This window comes from Staurois parvus, unplaced genomic scaffold, assembly GCF_062004578.1.
Source record: "Staurois parvus isolate SC_StPar_1 unplaced genomic scaffold, SC_StPar_1.0 ptg000647l, whole genome shotgun sequence".
NCBI lineage: Eukaryota > Metazoa > Chordata > Amphibia > Anura > Ranidae > Staurois > Staurois parvus.
The window spans coordinates 1,672,268-1,698,481 of record NW_028318443.1 but is presented as its reverse complement, the minus strand read 5'-3'; the positions used below and the strand labels follow the sequence as shown (position 1 = coordinate 1,698,481).

General features: G+C 42.1%; 1 protein-coding gene across 1 annotated transcript; it reads right to left on the bottom strand.

The window, feature by feature from the left end:
• Positions 1-28: 28 nt before the first annotated feature.
• LOC149448963 (extracellular calcium-sensing receptor-like) lies at positions 29-24,972 on the bottom strand. Its single transcript, XM_089694015.1, has 6 exons — positions 24,776-24,972; positions 14,083-14,368; positions 11,492-12,286; positions 6,460-6,687; positions 3,545-3,668; positions 29-1,067 (listed from the first exon to the last, which is right to left on the bottom strand). Exons 1-6 carry the CDS (start codon positions 24,970-24,972, stop codon positions 154-156), a joined length of 2,544 nt encoding a protein of 847 aa, XP_089550141.1. The 3' UTR covers positions 29-153.
• Positions 24,973-26,214: the final 1,242 nt, after the last annotated feature.

The window sequence follows — 26,214 nt, the reverse complement described above, 5'->3', positions numbered from 1 at the left end:
TTGGACAGCAAAAAAGAAGCTTGTTTATTAATATATACACAAAATATACGTATTGGTGGTTTTTAGAAGAGTCTTGATATTGCATTTAGCTTTTGTTTGTTAATTCCATCCTTCCATCCTTCCATCAATGGCAGTACAGGTGAGCCAGATTGTTTATGTTTGTTTTCTGTTAAAGTTGGCTCTGGTGAAATACTCTCTGGTGTTCATGTCGGATCTGAACAATATGATGAAACATTTAGGAAGAAACATGCAGATGACCAGAGCCCAACTGGAAGTCAAAATGGCAAAGATCTCCGTGGCCACTGTATATTTTCCCTGAGCACTGAAGAATGCTGGGATAAAAGATATCCAGACACAAAGGAAGGCAAACATACTAAAAGCAATAAACTGGGCCTCGTTGAAACTGTCTGGGAGTTTCCGAGCCAGGAAAGCCACAACTAAACTTATGGTGGCCAGAAGAAAGAGATAACCCAACATGGTCCAGAAAGCAAGGGGAGAACCCTCATTACACTCAACAATAACTACTGGTGGAGACTGGATGTTGTATTGTGGAAATGGCGGAGCAGCACACAACCAAGAAATACAAATGATCAATTGTATTAAAAAACATGTCATAATAATTGAATAGGAGGCTTCTGGTCTTGTCCATCTCCTCAGTCTGCTGCCAGGCCTGGTAGCCATGAAGGCAAAAACTACCATGAGGGTTTTTGCCAAAATGCACGACACGCAAAGCGTGAAAACCAAGCCAAACGCCACTTGGCGGATGAGACACTTCTCTGGCTGTGGGTAACCAATAAAAACTAAAGAGCAGAGAAAGCAAAACAAGAGAGAGAAGAGAAGAAGACAGCTCAGGGAGTAATTGTTGGCTTTCACTATAGGGCTGCTTTTATGCTGAACAAAAAGTTTCAAAATAAAGCCAGGTATCAACGAAGACAAGGCACTGGCTACAGCCAAGGTCGCGCCCAATGGGTCCTCATAAGACAGGTAATCCTTGGCCTTCTGCAGACACTCGGTTTTCTGAAGATTTGGCCACTTATCCCACGGACACTTGAAGCAATCCAAAGCATCTGCAAAATAAAGTAGGCAAAGTATGAAATGTGCACATACCGTATAACAGAAAAATACAGAAATACAGAATTCTGTCCTTAACGTAGAACTAAAGGGGAAACTTCTTTTAGTTTTGGAGGGATTAGAAGCCCTGTTATTTTTTATTGTGTCCCCGCTAAGGAGATTCCCCCTCTCTATTTGTCATTTCTACCATCATCATTAAAAGTGAAAGTAAAAGAACAGTAAGGGTCCTTTCCAGGGGTGGACTGATAACTTTTGGGAACCCCCGGGCAATAGAGGATCATGGGGCCCCTGTGTCCTTGCCCAAACTCAAAAAAGCCTATGAAAAAAGGTACCAGGGGCATCTCATGGGGTCCCCTACTGACCCCGTGCCCTCGGGAAGTGCCCGAGTTTCCAAATGGTCAGTCCGCCCCAGGTCCTTTCACAGGGGCGTTCCCTTTTTTTTCTTCAGTTCAGTCCATTTTTTCATCTGTTTACATCCGTTTTTTTAATCTGTTTTTTTCATCTATTTTTCATCTGTTTACATCCGTTTAGATCCATTTAGATCAGTTTTTCATCTGTTTACATAATTTTTCATATATTTACATTGGTTTATATCCATTTTTCAACAGTTTTTCATCCGTTTAGATCAATTTAGATCCATTTTTCATCTGTTTTTCATCCGTTTAGGTCAATTTAGATCCATTTTTCATCTGTTTTTCATCCGTTTTTCATATGTTTACATCCGTTTTTCAATCATCTACATCCGGTTTACATACGTTTTTCATCCACTTACATCCAGTTTTCATCCATTTACTTCCGGTCTACATCCATTTTTCATCCGTTTAGATCCAGTTTTCATCTGTTTACATCCGTTTTTTATCCATTTACATCCGGTTTGCATCCGTTTGTCATCCATTTTTCATCCATTTAAATCCGTTTTTCATCCGTTTACATCGTGGTTACATCTGTTTATCATTCGTTTAGATCTGTTTTTCATCCGTTTACATCTGTATTTTTTCATGTTTATTTCATCCATTTTTCATCTGTTTACATCCGTTTACATCTGTTTTTCATCTTTTCATCCGTTTAGATCCATTTAGATCCCTTTTTCATCTGTTTAGATCAGTTTTTCATCCATTTACATTGGTTTACATCCATTTTTCATCTGTTTTTCATCTGTTTAGATCAATTTAGATCCATTTTTCATCTGTTTTTCATCTGTTTACATCCATTTTTCATCCACTTACATCCGGTGTACATCCGTTTTTCATCCATTTACATCCGTTTTTCATCCATTTACATCCGGTTTACCTCCGTTTTTCACAAATTTTTCACCTGTTTACATCTGTTTTTCATCCATTTACATCTGTCTTTCATCTGTTTAGATCGATTTAGATCCATTTTTCATCTGTTTTTCATCTGTTTACATCCATTTTTCATCCACTTACATCCGGTGTACATCCATTTTTCATCCATTTAAATTCGTTTTTCATCCGTTTACATCCTGGTTACATCTGTTTATCATCCGTTTAGATCTGTATTTTTTCATGTTTATTTCATCCATTTTTCATCTGTTTACATCCGTTTACATCTGTTTTTCATCTTTTCATCCGTTTAGATCCATTTAGATCCCTTTTTCATCTGTTTAGATCAGTTTTTAATTCATTTACATTGGTTTACATCCATTTTTCATCTGTTTTTCATCTGTTTAGATCAATTTAGATCCATTTTTCATCTGTTTTTCATCTGTTTACATCCATTTTTCATCCACTTACATCCGGTGTACATCCGTTTTTCATCCATTTGCATCCGTTTTTCATCCATTTACATCCGGTTTACCTCCGTTTTTCATCCATTTTTCACCTGTTTACATCTGTTTTTCATCCATTTACATCTGGTTTACATCTGTTTTTTATCTGTTTAGATCCGTTTTTCATTCGTTCTGGGTTTTTTTTTTTTTGCGGAAGAAAAATAGAGTTTTCTTCCGTTCAAAAAATCGTATGTTAACAGACGCAGACATTAACGGACGTAAAAAAGATGTTTATCCATTTACATCCGCAAGTCCATAGAAATACATGGGGGGGGGTCTGTTTTTCCTCTATAAACGGACAGATGAAAAACGGACATACGGAACGATCGTGTGAAAGGGGCCTAATAGAGGGGAACTCTTCCAATGGGGACACTAGTTCTGGTGTCCTGGGATCCCCAAGGGAATTACCTTCATTTACACTCACTTTCATTTTTGGCTATGGAACAGAAAGTGAAGGGAAAACTCTGAAATCGAACACAAAAAATAAATCTGACAGGGGTTATAATAAAATGAAAAAAAGGGTTTTGCCTATAGTTATACTTTAATATCTCTCATTGTTAATGGTTTAAGCATCACCTACAAAAATCAAAAGCGACGTTGTTCCCTCCCCTCTATCTTCCCGATAAACGTTCATGTATCAATAGATACAAACACAAATTAGAAGGCAGAAGATGATTCACCTACCCATGGTACCTGAAATCTCTCCTATTGGACAGGAAATGCATTCATAGCAGCAAACAGGCTGACCGGTTATAGCTACCTTCCTGAAACCAGGCGGACAACTCTCGCTGCAGACTGACCGGGGTACCTGGCAAAGAGAAAGTTGTTCATTTCTGCAACATGACAAAAAGACATCTATGAACCACTTGTCCTCCAGAAGATTTACCCCCCCCCCCCCCCCTGACCAGACCATTTTTTGTGTTACGGCGCTGTGCTACTTTAACTGACAATTGCGCGGTCATGCAACGCTGCACCCAGATGACATTTTTGTCCTTTTTTTCCCACGAATGGAGCTTTCTTTTGCTGGTATTTGATTGCCTGTGCATTTTTTATTTTTTGCGCTATAAGCAAAAAAAGCTTCCAGGTTTTATTGTCAAAGCGTAATTGAACAAACTGAAGGTTGAAGCTGATTGGCTACCTTCCACAGCTGCACCAGAATCTGAGCGCTCCACTTTTAGTCAATCTCCCCCTAAATGTCAGGGTTGAGGACACAATCTGACTACTTGAAGGATATCCTTCAAATTACCCCCACCTCCTCCCAACAATCTAAGGCTGGCCATACATTATACAATTTTCTTGAGATTTTTGGCTTAGATTTACCAAAAACCATATAATATGGTTATGGTAGTCTGGATGGACTTTTGTCTTTTTTCAGCCAGACTAACTATGTAACTATATATGAGGTCAAACCTAACAACACTTTCAATTGTATCCAATTAGGCAGGCGCTTGCACTACATAGTTGAAGGTAAATCTAAAGGAAATTTGGCAGAAATTGGACAGAGAATTGGGTACTTGTCTGTTAATTCACTGGATTTATTTATTCAATATATATTATATATTAATATATATTATTTTATATATATATATATATATATATATATAGAGAGAGAGAGAGAGAGAGAGAGAGAGAGAGAGAGAGAGACCCACTTTACTGACATCCTAGCTAAGTAATTTGTTTAAAATAAAACTTTTAAACTATGTTAACTATATTGAATAAATAAATTCGGTGAATTAACAGACAAGTACCGAGAATTGTATAGTGTATGGACAGCCTTATGCTCACTTATCCACACATCTGGCCCTATTCATCCAATTGAGATGTTCATCAGCAAACTCCTCCAGCTGGTTCCCTACTTTTTCACATGTCCAGAAAAATTCCATTCATTCTTTTGGAGAGGACATTGAGATGCTCATGCACAGCAAATATAAGACCCCACCAGGGGTGGACTGACAACTCATGGGGCCCCCGGGCAATTAGGGATCATAGGGCCCCTGTGTCTTTGCCCAAACTCAAAAAAGCCTATGAAAAAGGTACCAGGGGCATCTCATGGGGCCCCCTATTGACCCCGGGCCCTCGGGCAGTGCCGAGTTTCCAAATGGCCAGTCCGCCCTTGGACCCCACTTACATCTGTGTGGTGCACTAATGCACATATATTAATGTGTGTTATTTTGAGGAATAACGTGTGCTATACCCACATGGAAGAAGAATACATGTATATTTGAAATATATTTGAAAAATGTTCTTCCCAAATATATTGCCATATATTTCAAATGCTACAAATTTGGCCATATTCAATATTTTTCAATATATGTATATATATATATATATATATATATATATATATATATATATATATTTAAAAAATATACATTTTTAAAAATATTTTCCATATATTTTGTAATATATAAAAATATGCATTGCGTGCATATATATATATATATATATATACACACACACACACAATACATTTTTTATATATTACAAAATATATGGAAAATATTTTTAAAAATATATATTTTTTAAGTATATTCAGATTTTTTTTAACATATAAAAAAGTCATTTTAACATATATTTTGACATATATTTGTAAATGCGTTCCAAAAATGTAGATTTGTATTTTTAAAGACATACAGTATATTTGAAATGTATTTTAAAAAATATTTTTCATATATTTTGTAATTAAAATGCATTTTAACATACAGTATATCGTATTTGGGTGGGGAGGGTGATTGGCATGGCGAGGGGGCAATTACTGGAACTGATCCTCTGTAGGGTTTTCTCTGCAGCAGCAGCTGCCAGCAGGAGGGAGAGGAGAAGAAGCCAGGTTTCAGTTGCTGCAGAGAGAGCCATACAGGGGATCAGTTACAATAACTGCCCCCCTCGCCATGCCAATCACCCTCCCCACCCAAATACGATTCACCCAACTTCTTGGGCCCCCCTGCTAGCCTGGGCCCTGTACAGGAGGTCTGGTGGTACCCCCTTATCCACAGCCCTGCCTCTGACCTCTGACATCAACAAGGCCTTTCCCTCCACACAACTGCCGCTCACTGGATATTTTCTCTTTTTCGGACCATTCTCTGTAAACTCTAGAGATGGTTGCTTGTAAAAATCCCAGTAGATCAGCAGTTTTTGAAATACTCAGACCAGCCTGTCTGGCACCAACAACCATACCACGTTCAAAGTTACTTAAATCCCCTTTCTTCCCCATTCTGATGCTCGGTTTGAACTTCATCAAGTTGTCTTCACCTCGTCTAGATGCCTAAATGCATTGAGTTGCTGCCATGTGATTGGCTAATTAGCAATTTGTGTTCCCAACAGGTGTACCTAATACATTGGTCAGTGCAGGGGCGGACTGACAACTCATGGGGCCCCCGGGCAATAGGGGATCATGGGGCCCCTGTGTCCTCACCCAAACTCAAAAAAAGCCTATGAAAAAGGTACCAGGGGCATCTCATGGGGCCCCCTACTGACCCCGGGCCCTCAGGCAGTGCCCGAGTTTCCAAATGGTCAGTCCGCCCCTGGGTCTGTGAGTGTATATTTTCCATGATGTAGACCAGGGGAGGCCAGATGCTAGCATCTTATTTAAAAAGCTTTACCTTACTGTCTCCAGTAGCCCACATTAGGGCGTTTGAGTCAATGGAGAAGATTTGACCCGACGAGGCTGTAATGTCAAAGCTGCCAACCTTGACCTGTCTTATGGAGCCGTCTGGGTTCAGCTGCCAGTTCATGATGTCATAGACTGCTGGTGGGTCTCCATTCTCATTAAAGTAAAGCTCCCTTCCATTACTCAGCTTCACTCTGACCTTCTTCACATACCAGAGGAGCTGAAAAAGTGAAAGAAGTAAGTGACATAACATACAATTTTTGATAGTTGTGAAATATACCCCTACAAATGAAGGAAGTCTTTAGAAGTCTACTCCTCTCTGATCCTTAGATCAAATAATTGATTGACCAATCAGTGATCACATGAAGAGTAGTAAGCAAGATGTCACTTCTGACATCATTGCTTACTACGTGTGAAATCTGTGAATGATCACAGAGGTCACATGGTACAGGGCTATTCACAACAGCCTTGTACCATGTGACAAGCTGTGACCAATCACAGCTCACACAGTATTTCTCAATGGCTGCAAGAATGCAGCCAGAGAGAAGGAGAAATGATTGCTTTTACAGCCTTTATGGGTGTAAAAAAAAATCAGTGTAAAAAAATAAATAAATAAATAAAAAAATCTTCATCACCCCCCACTATGTACTGCTATGGTGACACTGTACTGCTAGGGTGACAGTATGTAAAAAAAAGCCCCCCAAAAAACATAAATAATAATATAAAAAAAAACAAATAATAGTATAAAAAAAATTAAAAATGAAAAAAAAATTTAGAAAAATTATAATTTTTGGTTATAAACTAATTTGGGTTATTTTTTTTTCTAAAAAGATAACTGAATACATTTTGGCCAAGATTTATGAAGAAAGATTATTTATTTGCAAAATGTTATAAGAAAAACACGTTTTTTCAAAATGTTTGGACTTTTTCTTTTACATAGAAAAAAAAAATCCCAGCCGTGAATAAATACCACCAAAATAAAGTTTTATCTGTCTCAAAAAATGCTAAACAATTCATATATGTACAGTGTTGCATGACCGCGCAATTGTCATTCTTAGTGTGATAGCACTGAAAGCTGAAAATTGGCCTGGGCAGCAAGGGGGTGAAAGTGTCCGGACATGAAGTGGTTAACCTAGGTGCTTCTGGGTGAATATGGAGATTGTTTAACTGCTTCCATACTGGGCACTCCCCCCCCTTCCTGCCCAGGCCATTTTTCAGGATTCAGCGATCTCACACTTTGAATGACAATTGTGCGGTCATGCAACACTGTACCCAAACTAAAATTTTTATAAATTTCTTCACACAACTAGAGCTTTCTTTTGGTGGTATTTAAGCAACACTGGGGTTTTTATTTTTTGCTAAATTAAAAAATTTTTTTTTAAAAAAACCCAAATTTTTCTTTGTTTCTGTTATAAACGTTTGCAAATAAATAATTGTTCTTCATAAATTTAGGCCAGATATATTCTATAGTTCACAAACTATGGAATATATCTGAAATTGATCAATCCTGAAGTACAATCTAATTTCTTGAGGCCCAAAAATGGCAGAACAGTACAGATATCCCCCAAATGTCAGAACAGTACAGATATCCCCCAAATGTCAAGACAATACAGATATCCCCCAAATGTCAGAACAGTACAGATATCCCCCAAATGTCAGGACAGTACAGATATCCCCAAATGTCAGGACAGTACAGATATCCCCCAAATGTCAGGACAGGACAGATATCCCCCAAATGTCAGGACAGGACAGATATCCCCCAAATGTCAGAACAGTACAGATATCCCCCAAATCTCAGAACAGTACAGATATCCCCCAAAAGTCAGGACAGGACAGATATCCCCCAAATCTCAGGACAGTACAGATATCCCCCAAAATCAGAACAGTACAGATATCCCCCAAATGTCAGGACAGGACAGATATCCCCCAAATGTCAGGACAGGACAGATATCCCCCAAATGTCAGAACAGTACAGATATCCCCCAAATGTCAGAACAGTACAGATATCCCCCAAATGTCAGGACAGTACAGATATCCCCCCAAATGTCAGAACGGTGCAGATATCCCCCAAATATCAGAACAGTACAGATATCCCCCAAAAGTCAGGACAGTACAGATATCCCCCAAAAGTCAGAACAGTACAGATATCCCCCAAATGTCAGGACACTACAGATATCCCCCAAATTACCCCTTTTTGTAAAGTAGACAGTCCGGCGTATTTCATAAGAGGCATGGCAAGTTTTTTGAAGTTGTAATTATTTTGTCATCATTTTTCGGAAAATGAAAAAAAAAAATATATTTTCACTATTTTGTTTTTACATACTGTCACCAGTGCAGCATCATCATATAACTGACATGGAGGTGATCCAGGACACTGACTGGTGACAGCACGAAAAACAAATTATAATTTTGTTTAATTTTTTAAAGATTTTTTTAATATTTTACTACGACCAAAGTAGTACAATGGTACCATAGTAACATTATACTACTTTGGGGAAGTGATCAGTATATTTTTTTTTTACACAATTTGCTTATAGCAAATAATTTCTTTGTTACAAGCAAGCATTTACCTGAATGACATCGATTCATTCAGGGATTTTTTTTGTGCTTAGCTGTGATTTGGCCACGGCTAATCACATGACACAGCTGGGCTGGGATTGGCCCAGCTTGTGCATGTGATCGCTATGACCATTCACAGCTAGACACACTAGTGTACAATGGATGGCATGAAAGGAAGCCATCCATTGTATACAACTGTCATGTGACCTGATGTGATTGGTCACAGCAGGTCACATGGTACTGGAAACGGGGCCGGTACTCAGATATGTCATCGACTGTGTCCGATGTCCGATATATATATATATATATATATATATATATATATAACATTCTTTGCATTCCCTATTGTGACATCAATGGCCCATAGGGAGCTGATAAGTCAACAGGCCTTTCCTTCCCCCTCCTGCTGCTGGAGTTGCAGTTACATAGTTACAATGTACCATTTGTGACCGTATAATTTGTTAGCCGTTGCTTTTTGGTTATTTCCCTTTTATCAGTGTTTTGCTTTTATGTATTAACTGGGGATGTACCTCCTAAACCTTCGTTCTGTTGTCTACCCTTTTGAGGTGTTACTAAAGATGTCTCTTGCATCATTATTTCATACTGTTGAAATATGTCTTAATGCAGACTGTCAGAGGTGTCGGGAGGCTTGCAAGGTTAGGGCAACCACTGGTGACAAGCATTATCAAACAGCTCCTTCGGGGGTAGTGCTACATATGGATTTTAAGGGGGACCACACGCCAAAGAAAAAAATATGGGGTCCCCTTCAAGGTCCATACCAGGTCCATAGGTCTGGTATGGATTTTAAGGGGAACTTTATGCAAAAAAAATATGGCGTGGGGTCCCCCACCCACAATCCAAAGCAAACCCTTATCCAAACATGGAAAGGGGGGATGAGCGAGTGCCCCTCTGAACCATACCAGGCCACATGCCCTTAACATGAGAAGGTGCTTTGGGGGAAATTGGACTCTCCCCCAACATTTCTTGCCCCATGTTGATGAGGACAAGAGCCTCTTCCCCAAAACCCTGGTCTGGTGGTTGTGGAGGAGCTTCCAGAATCTGGGGCCCCCCAGATCCCGCTTCCCCCCTACTCATTTCTTCAAAAAATGTGCAAAGTAATAAAACCCCACATCACTCAAGGACCCCTGTGCATGATATCATTGGGGAGTGTCACTGGGTGACCTCGTCCCCATGTTTACTTACTGGCAAGGGAGAAGCAGCTGTCATTTGGAAAGTGTCCCTGGATGGGACCGGTCATATTTGGCAGGCAGCAGGATTTTTGTTTAATGTGGGTCAGGGGATGGTTCCCAACGAGAATGATGTTGAATCTACTTTGGAGTGACATTTATTTATTTTTTTTGGGGGGGGGGGGGTTTGAGTAAAGGACTTGTCAAAAACTGTCTGTGTTTTTACTTTGCACTTTTTTTAGTGAATACGTAGGGGTATTGTGTAGCCCAAGGGGCCGGGATATGGGGGTGTGCTTGTCAAAGGGGACTTCTAGATTCCGATGAGCTACCCCCAACACTCCTGCAAACGCTATTTCAGGGTTGTGGGGAAGAGGCCCTTGTCCTCATTAACATGGGGACAAGGTGCTTTGGAGGGGGGAACCCCTCCACCAAAGCACTCCGCTGTGTTGAGGGCATGTGGCCTGGTATGGTTCAGGAGGAGGTGTGCTCGCTCGCCCCCCGGAGGGCTGCATGCTCAGATAACAGTATAGATTTTTGGGGGACCACAAGGCATTTTTTTGGTGTGGAGCTCCTCTTAAATTCATACCAGACCTAAGGGCCTGGTTTGGATTTTGTGATGGACCCCACACAATTCTCTTTTGGCATGGGGTCCCCCTTAAAATCTGTATGAATTAGAGGGGACCCCCACACTGGGTTTTTTTTTAATTATTTCTAATGCTGGCTCTTCTTTTGTATACATTTTGGAAGCCGCTGACAGCAGATGAAGTCATAGTTGTTAAGGACAGGGCAGTCGCCCGCTACTTAACAACCAGCTATTCACAAATCAATTTGGATCATTCATTACATTGGATGCTTCAAACAACTCAATGAAACAAATTAATTTTGTTGTCTCCTTATAATTTATTTTGGATTCATTAAAATTTGTTACTGTTGTTATAAAGAGTTTCTGGTACATCCAAATCTCCGAAAAATGAAAATTTCATCCGAATTTTGTACCTAAAAAAACTGCACATTTCTAGTTTTTTGTTGATGAACAGAGTAGAGCCCATCAACATTCACGGTAGAGGTTATTGCTTCTATAGATTTGCATTGGATAGGTAACTGACTGCAAGTTTGAAACTGAAAACATTAAAACATTAATACAACTAACAAACTGGTATTATGCTTTTTTTTTTAAAACAAATCCCAAAAAAGAGAAATAGAGATACATTTTATATCTTTGGTTATGCCACCTATTACATTATATTGTATATATCTATATTGTTTTTGTTCTCTTACCTGCCATGGTTTGAAATTCTGGATCCCTGTGTGGCTTCCATGTTGGCTTCTAAAATCATCCAAAGCTTTGGACAAAACATGGACGGCATTGTAGACTTTATTGGTGATTCTTAGACTGGAGACATCGGTGTAGCTATTCTGGATGTTGTCTAGATTCTCAGTTCCATTACATACTTCCACTGATGTTGGAAAATATTCTGTAGCATTATCTAGAATTCTGCAGTTGAAAGTCTCTTCCCAAAACAGCTTCACCCATTCCTGCCCCTTGGATAGATGGACTTTTTTAATAAAGTCTCCAAACCCAGGAATTGTCCCACTGGAGAATGAAAGACCAATTGTCCCAGAGAGAAGGTTTGAGAATCTGCTCTTGAGGTACAATGTGGATGTAGACCAGCCTTCGCTGGCAACAAATATTTTTCCTGTAATATTTTGTTTTATCATCTCCTCAAAAACAGGAACTAAATCAGGATCAGTTGAGAAGACCACTATGACACGAACTGGTGTCTTCTTGATTACTTGGACTATGTGTGGAGCATTGCGGTTGGGCTTCCTTATTAGAATATATTCGGTGAAGGCAACACACACTCCAGTCTTCATTATCTCCTGTCTGACCAGCCGAATCCCATCTTGTCCATAATCATTGTCCACAGCCAGGAGACCCACATAAGTCCAACCAAAATGTAAGAGAAGCTTGGCAAGTCCACGAGACTGGAATTCATCACTAGGCACTGTCCTAAAGAAGGAAGGGAACTTTGACCTGTCGCTCAAAAGGCGGCTAGTTGAATAATGGCTTACCTAGATTGAATAAAAGAAATCCAATTTTTTCAATTTATGATATAGATAAAATTTATAAAATGAATCAAACAAATGTATTGCTTTTATTACGAATCTTCCAATAGGGACACTAGCTCTGGTGACCTATGGGTCCCCAAGGGATTCCCTTAATTTTCAGGGATTTCCTCTCACTTCCTGTTTTGGCTATGGGGCAGGAAGTGGAGGAAAATCTCCCCCATGGGAGACAGATGTCAAAATATAAACTGGTTGGGGTTATGACCTTTCCTTACTCTATTCAAAATGAAAAAAAAGGTTATGCTATAGTTTTACTTTAAGTTCTTCTCCTACAGGTATGCCATTTGTGCATCCCCCAAGCATGTTATTTAAAGGGATTGTGTATGTTTAATGTTGCTCTGTAAGCCTCATTTAAAGACTGGCTTCCTGCTGAACATTATTTTATGTATTTATTTTTTTTTGCATTGGTACATGTCCCCCATGGCAGTGCCCATATACCCATGCTGTCCCCCATGGCAGTGCCCATATACCCATGCTGTCCCCCATGGCAGTGCCCATATACCCATGCTGTCCCCCATGGCAGTGCCCATATACCCATGCTTCCACCCTAAAGTCTGCAAATTTACCAGGAAAAAAATCTATATTTGTCTTATATAGACTTCAAAGGAATTTGGCTGCTTTGTTTAGGGTTTTAAAAATGTTCAAGCGTTTGGTGAATATCCAGCACACCAAAGTTTGCTCGATTTGATCAACATCATTTAACCAATTGCAGACCCACTGGGGCTTCGGTGGTTATACCAGAGTAGTGCCTGCATCTGCAGGCATCACCCCAGGACTGTTTTTTAGAGCCTGTGGTCGTCTCTCTTGTACAAGCAGTGGGAGGGGATGTTCTCCCTGCCCCCACTTCTGCTGCATTCTGCAACTCTCTTAGGATCCTCTGTCCCAACGGGAGACCTAAATGACCAACCGGCATGTCCGCTGGGTGACCGGACAGCCAAACAAAGATGGGATCAGCTTTGATCATCTCTCCCTTACCCCTGGTTCACATCTATGCAGCTGTGAGGGCCGCGTTTTGCACGGGCACGAGAGCCCATTCATTTGAATGGACTCCCGTGCCTGTGACACGCAGGGAAAGAAGTCTCTGCACTTCTTTGGAAAATGTAGCCCTCACGGGAACTTCAGTCCCCAGTACGGATGTGTTTTCCAGTGCGGGTGGCATGCCATTAGAACTGCATTTCTCTGTGCAGGTGGTGCGGCTGCACGGATTTTCATGCGGATCAGCAGTGGCACACTCGCATAGATGTGAACCAGGGGTTATAGTAAGCTGGAAGTGATGACCTGACCTGCTTTACTAGGAAACTATCGGCGCCATTTTTTAAAAACTGATCTTGGTGTTTTGAATGATTTCAAGTGCGGAGGTGAGATGGGATTTGCAGTCTTATAGAACCCAGATTCCTCTATAAAGAGTACCTGTCACATGTCTATTGCTGCCACAGGGGATGTTTACATTCCCTGTGACAGCAATAAAAGCGATTTTAAAAAAATGTAATGTGACAATGTAAAAATAAATAAATTATTAATTAAAAAAAAAATTTAATTAAAGTGCCCCCATCTATCCTGGAGATGAGCATAGGAGGAGGAGACAAGGGAGCTAGTGAGCAGGAGGTCATGCGAGGAGCGGAGAGGACAGTTTTATGGCTCTTCCTTGTGTCTGAGTATTGCTGTTCAATTTGGTGGTTTTACATAAGCAGCAGAAAGTAAATACAATAAATAATATACATAAAATTCATATAATATCTCACCTGAGGGTATCTGTAGAGTCCCAATATATGAGCCAGCAGCATTGAATGCGTGGAAGATGCAGAACCAATTATTCCACTGAGAGGGACATCACTGAGGCAGCGGTAATTAGGAATGGCAGTGCCGAGTCCGGTCAGTGTTTGTAAAGTAGCTTGTAATTCATAGTGAATAACATTACAAGAATCGAAGAGTTGAAACCCGAGGGTAAAATTGGCATTGGAATTACTGTTGATCTCATCTACAGCAAACACCAAGGCTTGGATCTGCTGAAAGGTTTCAAGGTGGAACCTGAAGAAAGTACAGTAGATAATGTTTTATTTCGTTTTCAGAAACAATAATGAAAGTGTACCTCTCATTAGACTCTTACAAAAGGGTAAAGCCCAACCCCAGCCAAAACATTGTATTTTGTTATGGATAGCCCCTAGAGGATGAAAGCTAAATTCCAGGAAAAATCCTCTGTTGCAGTGGGGTTGCCTCCACACCGTGAGGTTTAAATTCTTATTTGGTCTAAGGGGCCGGAAAAAGCAGCTGTACTTCAGTTGTCCACTAATGCAGGTTCTTTCTGTGCTGCTAGACCAGTCCCCATAGCTACTTCTCCCCTATGCTCCGATGGGTAACAGGTCCTCCAATGTCATCAAGTACAATGGAAAGCCTATAGCCCTTCACTGGGCATGAGGATGCTGAGGAACAGTCCACCTCCAGAGTGTAGGGGAGTAGAGGAGAGCACTGGGTAAGTGTAACTGCTTTTCCAGGTCTCCTTGACCTAAACAAGCATTTAAGACTTGTAGTGCCAGGGCAGCCAGGGAGGGTTTTTACTATCCATAGGCTTTAACCCTTTCGCTGCCAGGTCCGTGTGCTCTACGGACCTGACAGCAGGGGGGTTTATAGACAATCCAGTGGCTGCAGCCACCAGGATTGTGTATAAAACTAAAAGGCAGACTCCTGCTTATCAGGTGGCTCCACTGCCACCGATCGCTTCCACAGTCCCCAACTCCCACATATAGGCGCACTGCTGGCATGTAACCGGGCTCCGCTTGCCCATCTGCAGACCTGGGGAAAGCTATTGTGGGTGTCCATGACGTCACTTCCGGGTCACGGCTGTCACTTTCCTGGCCAGAGTAGCTGGGGAAAGATGTATTGCAATGCGGTTTGCATTGCAATACATCTAATGGATCACAGAGAAGACATGCAGGGTCTTCTAGATCCTGTACGTCTCAATAAAGAATGCCTCAAAAAATATAGCTGTGCTCTTGAGCATTTATGGCGTAAGACTAAGACCCAGCAAGACTTCGACTGATATAAATCTGCCTTTCAAAAATACAATTCTAGTCTGCACACTGCCAAACAGACCTATTTTATTGCTCCCATTAACACCCTCTCATGCAATCCCGTTCAACTCTTTTCTACCTTTAACTCTCTACTTCGTCCTTCTCTACCTCCACCCACTAACTCACTCACTGCCCAGGAGATCGCTAATCACTTCAAAAATAAGATTGATACAATTCATGACGAGATCTCCACTGTACAGTATATCTTCCTCACCCTACACTCCTTGTCCACCTGCACAATCTACACTTCCCTTGTTTAACCCAGCTACTACAGAGGAGGTTGGTAAACTATTTTCTAAAGCCCACCTAACCACTTGCCCCCTGGACCCCGTTCCCTCACAAATACTAGGGTCACCCTCTGACTCTATCCTTCACTCTTTAACTCATATCTTCAATCTCTCCCTTTCTACTAGCATCTTCCCCAACTCTCTAACACATGCGCTAGTCACCCCCATACTTAAAAAGGGCTCACTGGACCCCACCAATCTTAGAAACCTAAGACCCATCTCCTTACTCCCTTTTGCCTCCAAACTCCTTGAAGGTCTAGTCTGCAACCGGCTGAGCTGCCACCTTATTGAAAATAACCTTCTCGACTCCCTTCAGTCTGGATTTCACCCACAACACTCCACAGAAACTGCTCTCCTAAAACTCACAAATGACTTACTAACCACTAAAACCAATGTCACTATTCCTTACTCTTACTCTTGGACCTCTCCGCTGCCTTTGGCATAGTTGACCACCCCCTCCTCCTCAAAAAACTATATTTACTTGGTCTATGTGACCATACTCGCCATTGGTTCGAATCTTACCTATCTCACAGCACCTTCAGTGTCACTTACAACTCTAATTCCTCCTCTCCTACTCCTCTTACTGTCGGGGTCCCCCAAGGTTCTGTCCTTGGACCTCTTCTATTCTCGATCTACACTTCTTCCTTGGGTCAGCTGATGGCTTCCAATACCATTTCTATGCTAATGACACACAAATCTATCTCTCTATTCCTCAGCTCACCCCATCAGTTTCCTTGCATATCACAGATTTACTAACAGACATGTCAGACTGGATGTCACACCACTTTCTCAAACTCAACCTGTCCAAAAGTGAACTCATAAGATTTCCTCCTCCACGTGCCTCTTCCCCTGATTTCTCTGTCAGGATCAATAGCACCACTATCAACCCATCTATCACGTACCTGGTGATGGAGGCCAATGGAGAGAGGGCTTCCCTTGCGGCTAAGTTCCAGACTCCCCTAAGAGTGGGACAGCGGGAGTCAGGCCCAAAGTTGCACAGGTTGCCTGTAGGAGTGCTGGTTGGTGGTCCACTCAGAAGCACAGCTGGTGCTTTGAGATAGGTCTGCAGACATGAGGCACCTGTGCGTGGTATGCAAGCCCTTCCGGGATTTAGATGCTTACTGGGTAGTTGGTTCAAGCCAAGCTCAGGTACCAGGTGGGAATCAGAGAAGACATAGTCAGATGGTATAGCCGTGGTCATACACAGAGGAGAGAGAGAGAGAGTATCCGTAAGCCAAGCCGAGGTCAGATCAGGGGTAAAGCAGAGTAGACGGGTCCAGGAGCAAGCTGAGTCGGTATCAGGAAATCACAGGTCACATTCACAGGAAACAGGAACAGGGCACGGGGAGCTAGAGATCATCCAGCAACTTGAGGAAGTGATGAGCCTCCTTATAAAGGCCGCTTGGCACCAGACTGAATCTGACGTGCGCTTCTGCGGACATGCAGGGTACTGGCAGAAATGCCAGAACTTCCAGAACTTCTGCCGTGGACAGGACCCTGACACCATCCCTGCATGCTAGGGTACTAGGTGTAATCCTGGATTCTGAACTATACTTTCAGGCCCACATCCAATCCCTGTCCAAATCATTCCGCCTCAACCTCCACAACATCTCCAGAATACGCCCCTTTTTAACCAATGATACCACAAAGCTCCTAATTCACTCCCTGGTAATCTCTTGTCTCGACTACTGCAACTCCTTCCTCATTGGCTTACCTTTATATAGGCTATCTCACCTCTAGTCCATCATGAATACTGCTGCCAGACTCATCCACCTTATCAACCGTTAAGTATCTGCTCTCTCTGCCAATCCCTTCGCTGGCCTCCATTCAGTGTCCTCCACCCCTCTCTGCCAATCCCTCCGCTGGCCTCCATTCAGTGTCCTCCACCCCTCTCTGCCAATCCCTCCACTGGCTTACACTTGCCTAAACGAATAAAATTCAAAATACTTACAACAACTTACAAAGCCATCCACAACTCTGCCCCCAACTACATCACCAACCTGGTCTCAAAATATCAACCAAACCGCTCTCTTCGATCCTCCCAAGACCTTCTGCTCTCTAGTTTCTGTGTCACCTCCTACCATGCTCACCTCCAGGACTTCTCCTAAGCTTCTCCCATCCTATGGAACTCCCTACCCCAATCTGTCCGGCTGTGTCCTAATCTATCCACCTTTAGACGATCCCTGAAAACCTTTCTCTTTAAAGAAGCCTATCCTGCTTCTACCTAGTAAACCGCCATTTATTTCCTCCATCAGCTCATCCCCCACAACTATTACCTTTTTGTATCACTCAACCCCTCCTCCTAGATTGTAAGCTCTGACGAGCCGGGCCCTCTGTTTCCCCTTGTACCAAATTGTATTGTAACTGTAATGTCTGCCTTCACTTTGTACAGCGCTGAGAAAATTGTTGGCGCTACATAAATCCTGAATAATAATAATAAAAAAGTATCATTGTGTTGTGCTAAGTAATTCTGTATGGAATTTATTGATGAAAAGCAATAAAATAGATCCCGTGCAGCCAGCAACATTAGACTTCCCAGCAACAATGGACCCCCTGCAACAAACCATCCCCTCAGTAACAATAGAGCCACCCCAGCAACAATATATCTCGCAGCAGCCATAAAAAACAGACCCCTACCTCAACAGCAGATCCTTCCCAGCAACAACGAACCCCCAGAAACAATAGATCCCTCACAAGCAGTAGTAGACACAACCAATACAATAGACCCCCAATAGCCAGCAACAAGAACCCTTCATGAACAGTAGATCCTTCCCAACAACAGCTCCACCCCCCCCGCAACCATAGATCGCTCACAAGCAACAGTAGACACAACCATTACAATAGGCCCCCAGCAGCCAGCAACAATAGACTCCTCCATCAACAATAGATCCCTCCCAGCAACAACTGACCCCCAGCAACAATAGATCCCTCACAAGCAACAGCAGGCGCAACCATTACAATAGACCCCACAGCAGCCAGAAACGATAGACCCCTTCATCAACAGTAGATTTTTCCTAGCAAAAACAGATCTCTCACAACAAACAATAGATACCCCAGCTACAATAGCTTTCCTAGCGGCCAGCAACAATAATTCCTCCAACACACCCATCACTCCTTGGCATTACATTCATTGAGTGCTGGAGGTGCTGAAACCTCGTTCCCCCACTTTCCTGCTGAAAAAAAAATCCTGCCTACAACTATCAAGGAGCATTGAGGTGACAGCATTTCAAGACAAGGGCCTAGAGAAAGGTATACACTTACTTCTTTTACAGGGCCTGGAAGATCCTGGAAAAATTTACACATCAAAACTGAAATTAAATTGCGATTTAGGAGATCTGTTTTTTGTTTTTTTACTGTGCGATAAACATTTTGTTTTGCAATCTGTTGTATAGTATTTTTTTTAGCAGATCTATAAAGCAGATTGAAGATAATATTGTTTTAAAAAAAAATTTCAATACAACTGAAAAATGTAACTTAGTCTTCCGGTATCAGCCATGACCAATGAAGAGGTACAATTGTGCTCATAAGTTTGCATACTTTTTGCAGAATTTGTAGAAGTGGACCATTTTTTTAGGAAAACATGAATAATCACATTTATTATTATCATTATTATCGTTATTATTATTATTTTCTTAATCTTTTCCTGCCCGGCCAATAGCAAAATGACGGCCAAGCAGGACTCTCATCGATCTGGATAGGCGTCATATGCTATCTTTACGGATCAATATAAATAAAAGTGCAGCGCTAAGTGATAAATCTGAAAGTTGTCCACTATAAGTCCAGTTCATATAAACGTGCCAGGTGACAAATGGAAATCCACAATGGTGATCCGTGAGGAAGTAGCAGAAATGCGCACTCACCAGAAGCCGGATATATACACGCAGTATATATCAAAAGCTCATGGATGCTCGATCAAGAAGAAACAGGTCTGGTCACTGTGGATTAGCCTTTCCTTTCCTCAAGGGTGCAGAGCAAAATTCTTCCTCCTCTTAGGTGGATGCTTGGATTCCTAATAAGGACTCTGCGAAGAGGTACTCCTAACTGGAGGCAGCCATGACAGGGAAACACTGGGAAATGCAGCAAACTACAACTCCCGGCAGCCTCTAGGAGGGATACTACGGGAGCCGGCGTGGGCCAATCAGCAGACGTTGTCGCTGCAGTGATCTGTACGGACTCAGGAAGTGAGACGGCCGGAGAAATAATCCTGTTAAAGGTATTGGTAACATTGTATAACAGGATTATTTCTCCGGCCATCTCACTTCCTGAGTCCGTACAGATCATTGCAGCGACAACGTCTGCTGATCCACCTAAGAGGAGGAAGAATTTTGCTCTGCACCCTTGAGGAAAGGAAAGGCTAATCCACAGTGACCAGACCTGTTTCTTCTTGACCGAGGATCCATGAGCTTTTGATATATACTGCTTATATATATCCGCCTTCTGGTGAGTGCGCATTTCTGCTACTTCCTCACCGATCACCATTGTGGATTTCCGTTTGTCACCTGGCACGTTTATATGAACTGGACTTATAGTGGACAACTTTCAGATTTATCACTTAGCGCTGCACTTTTATTTATATTATTCTGTATAAGTATTTATTGGTTACTTAGAGTGCTTAGCTGCTTTCTAGGATCAGCGCTCACTTTTTTTCATTTCCTATCTTTACGGATCGCGTGGCCGCGCTGTGGTAAGATCTGTCACCAGCTGTGTACCTTGGAAACAGCCAATGACAGATCAGTGTACCGGCCCGTTGCCAGTTCCATGTGACCCATCAATAACAATTGTAAACAATAGCTGGCTTCCTTTCATGCTATCTACTGTATGCAATTGTGTCACTAGCTGTGATTGGTCACAGTGATCACGTGTTATTGTCACAACAAAAAAACCCCAAATGAATTGATTTGTAAAGCCACAAGCTGTCACAGCCTGGTGCCCACAGTTGTGATGCCGGTGTCGGGGAGAGAAGAAGCAGAGAAGAGATGGTGCGGGTGAGAACATCGCTGGACCCTGGGACAAGTAAGTGTGTGTTTATTAAAAGTCAGCAGATACAGTTTATGTAGCTGCTGACTTTTAATAAACACAAACATGACTGGAACTTCGCATTATGTTCTGGATTATTGTCATGTTGGAAGGTTCAAATAACCCCCCCCCCCTTCCCCAATGTACAACTTCAGGGTAGATAAATGCAGATTTTCCTCTACGTCCCTGTGCTGTTGCAGCTCAGTAGAGATCCACCTCCATACTTCATGGTAGGGATGGTGTGCTTCTTTTCATAGACCTTGTTGACTCCACTGGTTGTGACCATAAAGTCTATGTAATGCTTGTTCTTGTACAAGTGGTCAGGAAATATAGCTTGCTAGTGTGGCATCACCTATAGCAGCCTAAATTTGCCCAAAATGTTTATACAAGCCAGCGGGTGGAACAATTCTGCCTTTTAGTTACACAAAGCCACAGGTTTTCATTGCGCACCATTACAACCTTCTAGCCGCAGGCGTCTTGACAGCCAATGACATCATCAGTTGATGAGAAGGTTGTCAGTCGCCTGCACAGCATCCTAGTTTGACCCTCCCCCACCCCCTCCATAAGTGATGGAGAAAAACTGAGGGAGAGGAGAAACACTGGAATACTAGTCAGTACCAGTGTGCAGAAGTGTTTTTGATTAAAAGAATAAATCACCTCTAATGTTGGGTGTCCTACATGTGTGGATGTTGCTGCGTTATATAAAACTATTAGAATAGTTTCTCACATTTTAGAATGGGGTGCCTCAAGACTGTCCATAATTTTAAAGGGTGTCTTGACTGAAAAAGGTTGAGAAACACTGACCTAGAGTAACATGCACAGGGACTAAATTCCCTGTGGGGATTAGGACTTATAGTAACCAGTAAAGCAGGCACAATCCTGAATGAAGCACAAAGGGATTCTCAAGAGCTTAGAAACTCAGTTATGCAGGCCATAGATGGGTTGAAAATCGGCCGATTTTTCGTGCGAAAATAAAATCGGCAGGTTTTCGGATCGTTAGTGGGTTAATTGTTTGGCCATTTTTCGGTATTTTGGCAGATTTTTTTTATCGGTAAAGTTGGAAAAAAATCGGCCGATTTTGCCGATCGGCCGATTTTCGCGGCAATTATGGGCAAATCAGCCGATCTTTTTACCGATAAAAAAATCTGCGCATGAGCAGTGACCTGCAAGAGGAAGACAAAAAGAAGAAGAAAAAGAAGAAGAGGATGAAGAAGAAGAAGAGGAAGAGGAAGAAGAAGAGGATGAAGAAGAGGATGAAGAAGAAGAAGAGGAAGAAGAAGAAGAGGATGAAGAAGAAGAGGATGAAGAAGAAGAAGAACAAGAAGAAGAGGAAGAGGATGAAGAAGAGGAGGAAGAAGAAGAGGATGAAGAAGAAGAGGATGAAGAGGAAGAAGAAGAAGAAGAAGAGGATGAAGAGGATGAAGAAGAAGAGGATGAAGAAGAGGATGAAGAAGAAGAGGATGAAGAAGAAGAAGAGGATGAAGAAGAAGAGGATGAAGAAGACAAAGAAGAAGAAGAGGATGAAGAAGAAGATAAAGAAGAAGAAGAAGAAGAGGATGAATAAGATGAAGAAGAGGATGGAGAAGAAGAGGATGAAGAAGAAGAAGAAGAAGAGGATAAAGAGGATGATGAAGAAGAGGATGAAGAAGAGGATGAAGAAGCTGAAGAAGAGGATGAAGAAGAGGAAGAGGAAGAGGAAGAGGAAGAAGAGGATGAAGAAGATGAAGAAGAGGATGAAGAAGAAGAAGAGGATGAAGAAGAGGATGAAGAAGATGAAGACGAGGATGAAGAAGAAGAAGAGGATGAAGAAGATGAAGAAGAGGATGAAGAAGAAGAAGAAGAAGAAGAGGATGAAGAAGAAGAGGATGAAGAAGAGGATGAGGAAGAAGAAGAAGAAGAGGTTGAAGAAGAGGAAGAAGAAGAAGAAGGAGAGGATGAAGAAGAAGATGAAGAAGTAGAAGTAGAAGAAGAAGAAGAAGAAGAAGAGGATGAAGAAGAAGAAGGAGAAGAGGATGAAGAAGAAGAGGAAGATGAAGAAGAGGATGAAGAAGAGGATGATGAAGAAGAAGAGGATGAAGAAGAAGAAGGAGAAGAGGATGAAGAAGAAGAGGAAGATGAAGAAGAGGATGAAGAAGAGGATGATGAAGAAGAAGAGGATGAAGAAGAAGAAGAGGAAGAAGAAGAAGAGGATGAAGAAGAAGAGGAATTCCAGTCCGGCAAAAAGTGTCCCTGTAGAGAGCTCCGCTATTTCTTTGACAGTTCTTTGACAATTATAGCGGTTGCAACAATGTATCTATTTGTTTCCGAATAAAAACATCTGTATCCTAAATGGATACAAATAGATACATTGTTGCAACCGCTATAAATGTCAAAGAACTGTCAAAGAAATAGCGGAGCTCTCTGCAGGGACACTTTTTGCCGGCTGTAGACAGGATGAAAATCGGCCGATTTTTTTTACCATTCCTGGTAACGTCGGCCGCTTGAACGACCGATTTTTCATTTTTTTTTAAAGAAAAATCGGCCGGTTTTCTCCCCATCTATGGCCTCCATTACTATACACAGACACTAATACATTCAAACAAGCCACAGGTGTGGATGATTACCCTTCAATGACATTTCAGCCTATCATGTCAACTTGAGTGCATAGTATCAGCTCAAACATTCAAGGGTGTATAATTTTTTTCAAAAGGGCAATCTGAGTGCTTTCAGTTATCTGTATCATTGTCAAAGGGCACACAAAATTCTGTGATGATAGCTTCATCTGACCAACATTCTGAAATCAAATAGCGTTTTGCAGGATCACTCATATTTTCTGGAAAGTTCCACCAAGGGTATATAAACTTATGAGCACAGCTGTGTTATTCACATGATCTCTACCAAAAAGGAAGATCATGGTTGGTGCATTTGCTGATGCCTAAATATCAGTGCTTCCAGCTAATCCCATAGATACCATGAGACCTCAGCTGCAATGTGAAGAATTGCAAATCCCAGGAGAAAGGAAAACATTTTTATATTAACCATTAACACCATTCAGTGGAATATACACTCACCGGCCACTTTACTAGGTACACTTGTTCAATTGCTTAATAACACAAATAGCTAATCAGCCATTTACATGGTAGCAACTCAATGCATTTAGGCATCTAGACGGGGTGAAGCAACTTGCTGAAGTTCAAACTGAGCATTAGAATGTGGAAGAAAGGGGATTTAAGTGGCTTTGTATGTGGCATGGTTGTTGGTGGCAGACGGGCTGGTCTGAGTATTTCAAAAACTGCTGATCTACTGGGATTTTCACGCACAACCATCTCTAAGGTTTACAGAGAATGGTCCAAAAAAAGAGAAAATATCCATTGAGCAACAGTTGTGTGGACCAGGGTGCCCCGTTGATGTCAGAGGTCAGAGGAGAATGGGCAGACTGGTTGCTGCGACATTCAGATGGTAGGGTCAGAATTTGGTGTAAACAACATGAAAGCATGGATCCATTCTGCCTTGTATAAATGGTTCAGGTTGGTGGTGGTGGTGTCATGGTGTGGTGGATCCATCCTACCTTGTATCAATGGTTCAGGCTGGTGGTGGTGGTGTCATGGTGTGGTGGATCCATCCTGCCTTGTATCAATGGTTCAGGCTGGTGGTGGTGGTGTAATGGTGTCGTGGATCCATCCTGCCTTGTATCAATGGTTCAGGCTGGTGGTGGTGGTGTCATGGTGTGGTGGATCCATCATCCTGCCTTGTATCAATGGTTCAGACTGGTGGTGGGGTCATGGTGTGGTGGATCCATCCTGCCTTGTATCAATGGTTCAGACTGGTGGTGGGGTCATGGTGTGGTGGATCCATCCTGCCTTGTATCAATGGTTCAGACTGGTGGTGGGGTCATGGTGTGGTGGATCCATCCTGCCTTGTATCAATGGTTCAGACTGGTGGTGGGGTCATGGTGTGGGGGAGATTTTCGTGGCACTAGCAAGGTGTACCTAATAAAGTGGCTGGTTAGTGTAGGTTGGCTAGAACATACTCAATAAGGATTCACTGGGTAGGCATAAAACCAGGGCAAGTTAAACTCTATTTACATTGTACAGGTGGTCTTAGGTGGCTTCTCCTTAAAGAGGACTTGTTGGTAGACCTTATCAAAGTGTAGAGGTAACACCACACCAATCATGATATCTCCAGGCTGCACCATCGCCTCCAGCTGGGAGACATCCAAACGGCATTTTTGATCATCTGAATGAAAAACTGGAATGAGCTGTGAAAGGACCAGAGTCCACATTGTCGTAGATAAGGAGACCATCTTGTTTAAGGATCAAGCAGTGATATCTGTGGGTGTAAATTAAACACAGGGATAGCAACAAGCATTTAATTTCATTGTATCCTTCACATCAGGCAACTACTTTTTTTTACCATATTAGCATTACTGAGTGGGGTGTGTCTTATTTGTTATTTATTTATTTCAGGTACTTATATCGTGCTGTCAATTTACGCACTGCTTTACATATATATTGTACATTCACATCAGTCCCTAACACTCAGGGGGCGTACAATCTAAGGTCCCTAACTTAAATTTACTAGGGCCAATTTAGACAGGAGCCAATTAACCTTCCAGCCAGGGGCGGACTGACAACTCATGGGGCCCCTGGGCAATAGGGGATCATGGGGCCCCTGTGTCCTTGCCCAAACTCAAAAAAGCCTATAAAAAAGGTACCAGGGGCATCTCATGGGGCCCCCTACTGACCCCGGGCCCTTGGGCAGTGCCCGAGTTTCCAAATGGTCAGTCCGCCCCTGCTTCCAGCATGTCTTTGGGGCGTAAGAGGAAACTGGAGTATCTGTAGGAAACCTACGCAGGCACAGGGAGAACATGCAAACTCCAGACAGCTGGTGCCTTGGTTTGGGATGCGAACCAATGACCCCAGTACTGCCAGTGCTAACCATTTAGCCACTGTGCTGCCCTTAAAGGGTAATTCCACTTTCATGGGAAAAAATTAGCAAAAAAAAAACCATAATATAGCATATAAAATTACGACACAAGTCATATTGTAATTGAATGCTATTAAAAATCACTTTTCCTTTTCAATGCTGCAATTTTCTGTGAAATACAATACGGCTACCTGGAGGCGTTCTGTACACAAATGGTATACACAGCAATACCTAGAAATGTCATTTCCTGCTTGTGTGATTGGCTCACTGATCTTCCCAGAGGTCTGCACTAAGATACAAGACAGATTTTCGGTATCCCCTGCAACAAACATGTCATTTTATATGAGATCCTCCCAATAGGCAATAGGACCGGCTGTGGGAGCTCTTAGGCTATTTTCCCCTCTGTTTTCACCTGGTGATCTGGCCAGTAACACAACCTCCTCTATTAGAGCGCCCCCACTCCGGATGAAGGAGCACAGGGGGCACCTTTGGACAGCAGCATTGTCAGTCTGGAGGGAGGTGAGTGTTAGATGTACTAGCAGATTGAAATACACTAACAAATTGAAGTCAAACTACAGCTCTTTATAATCAGTTGTTT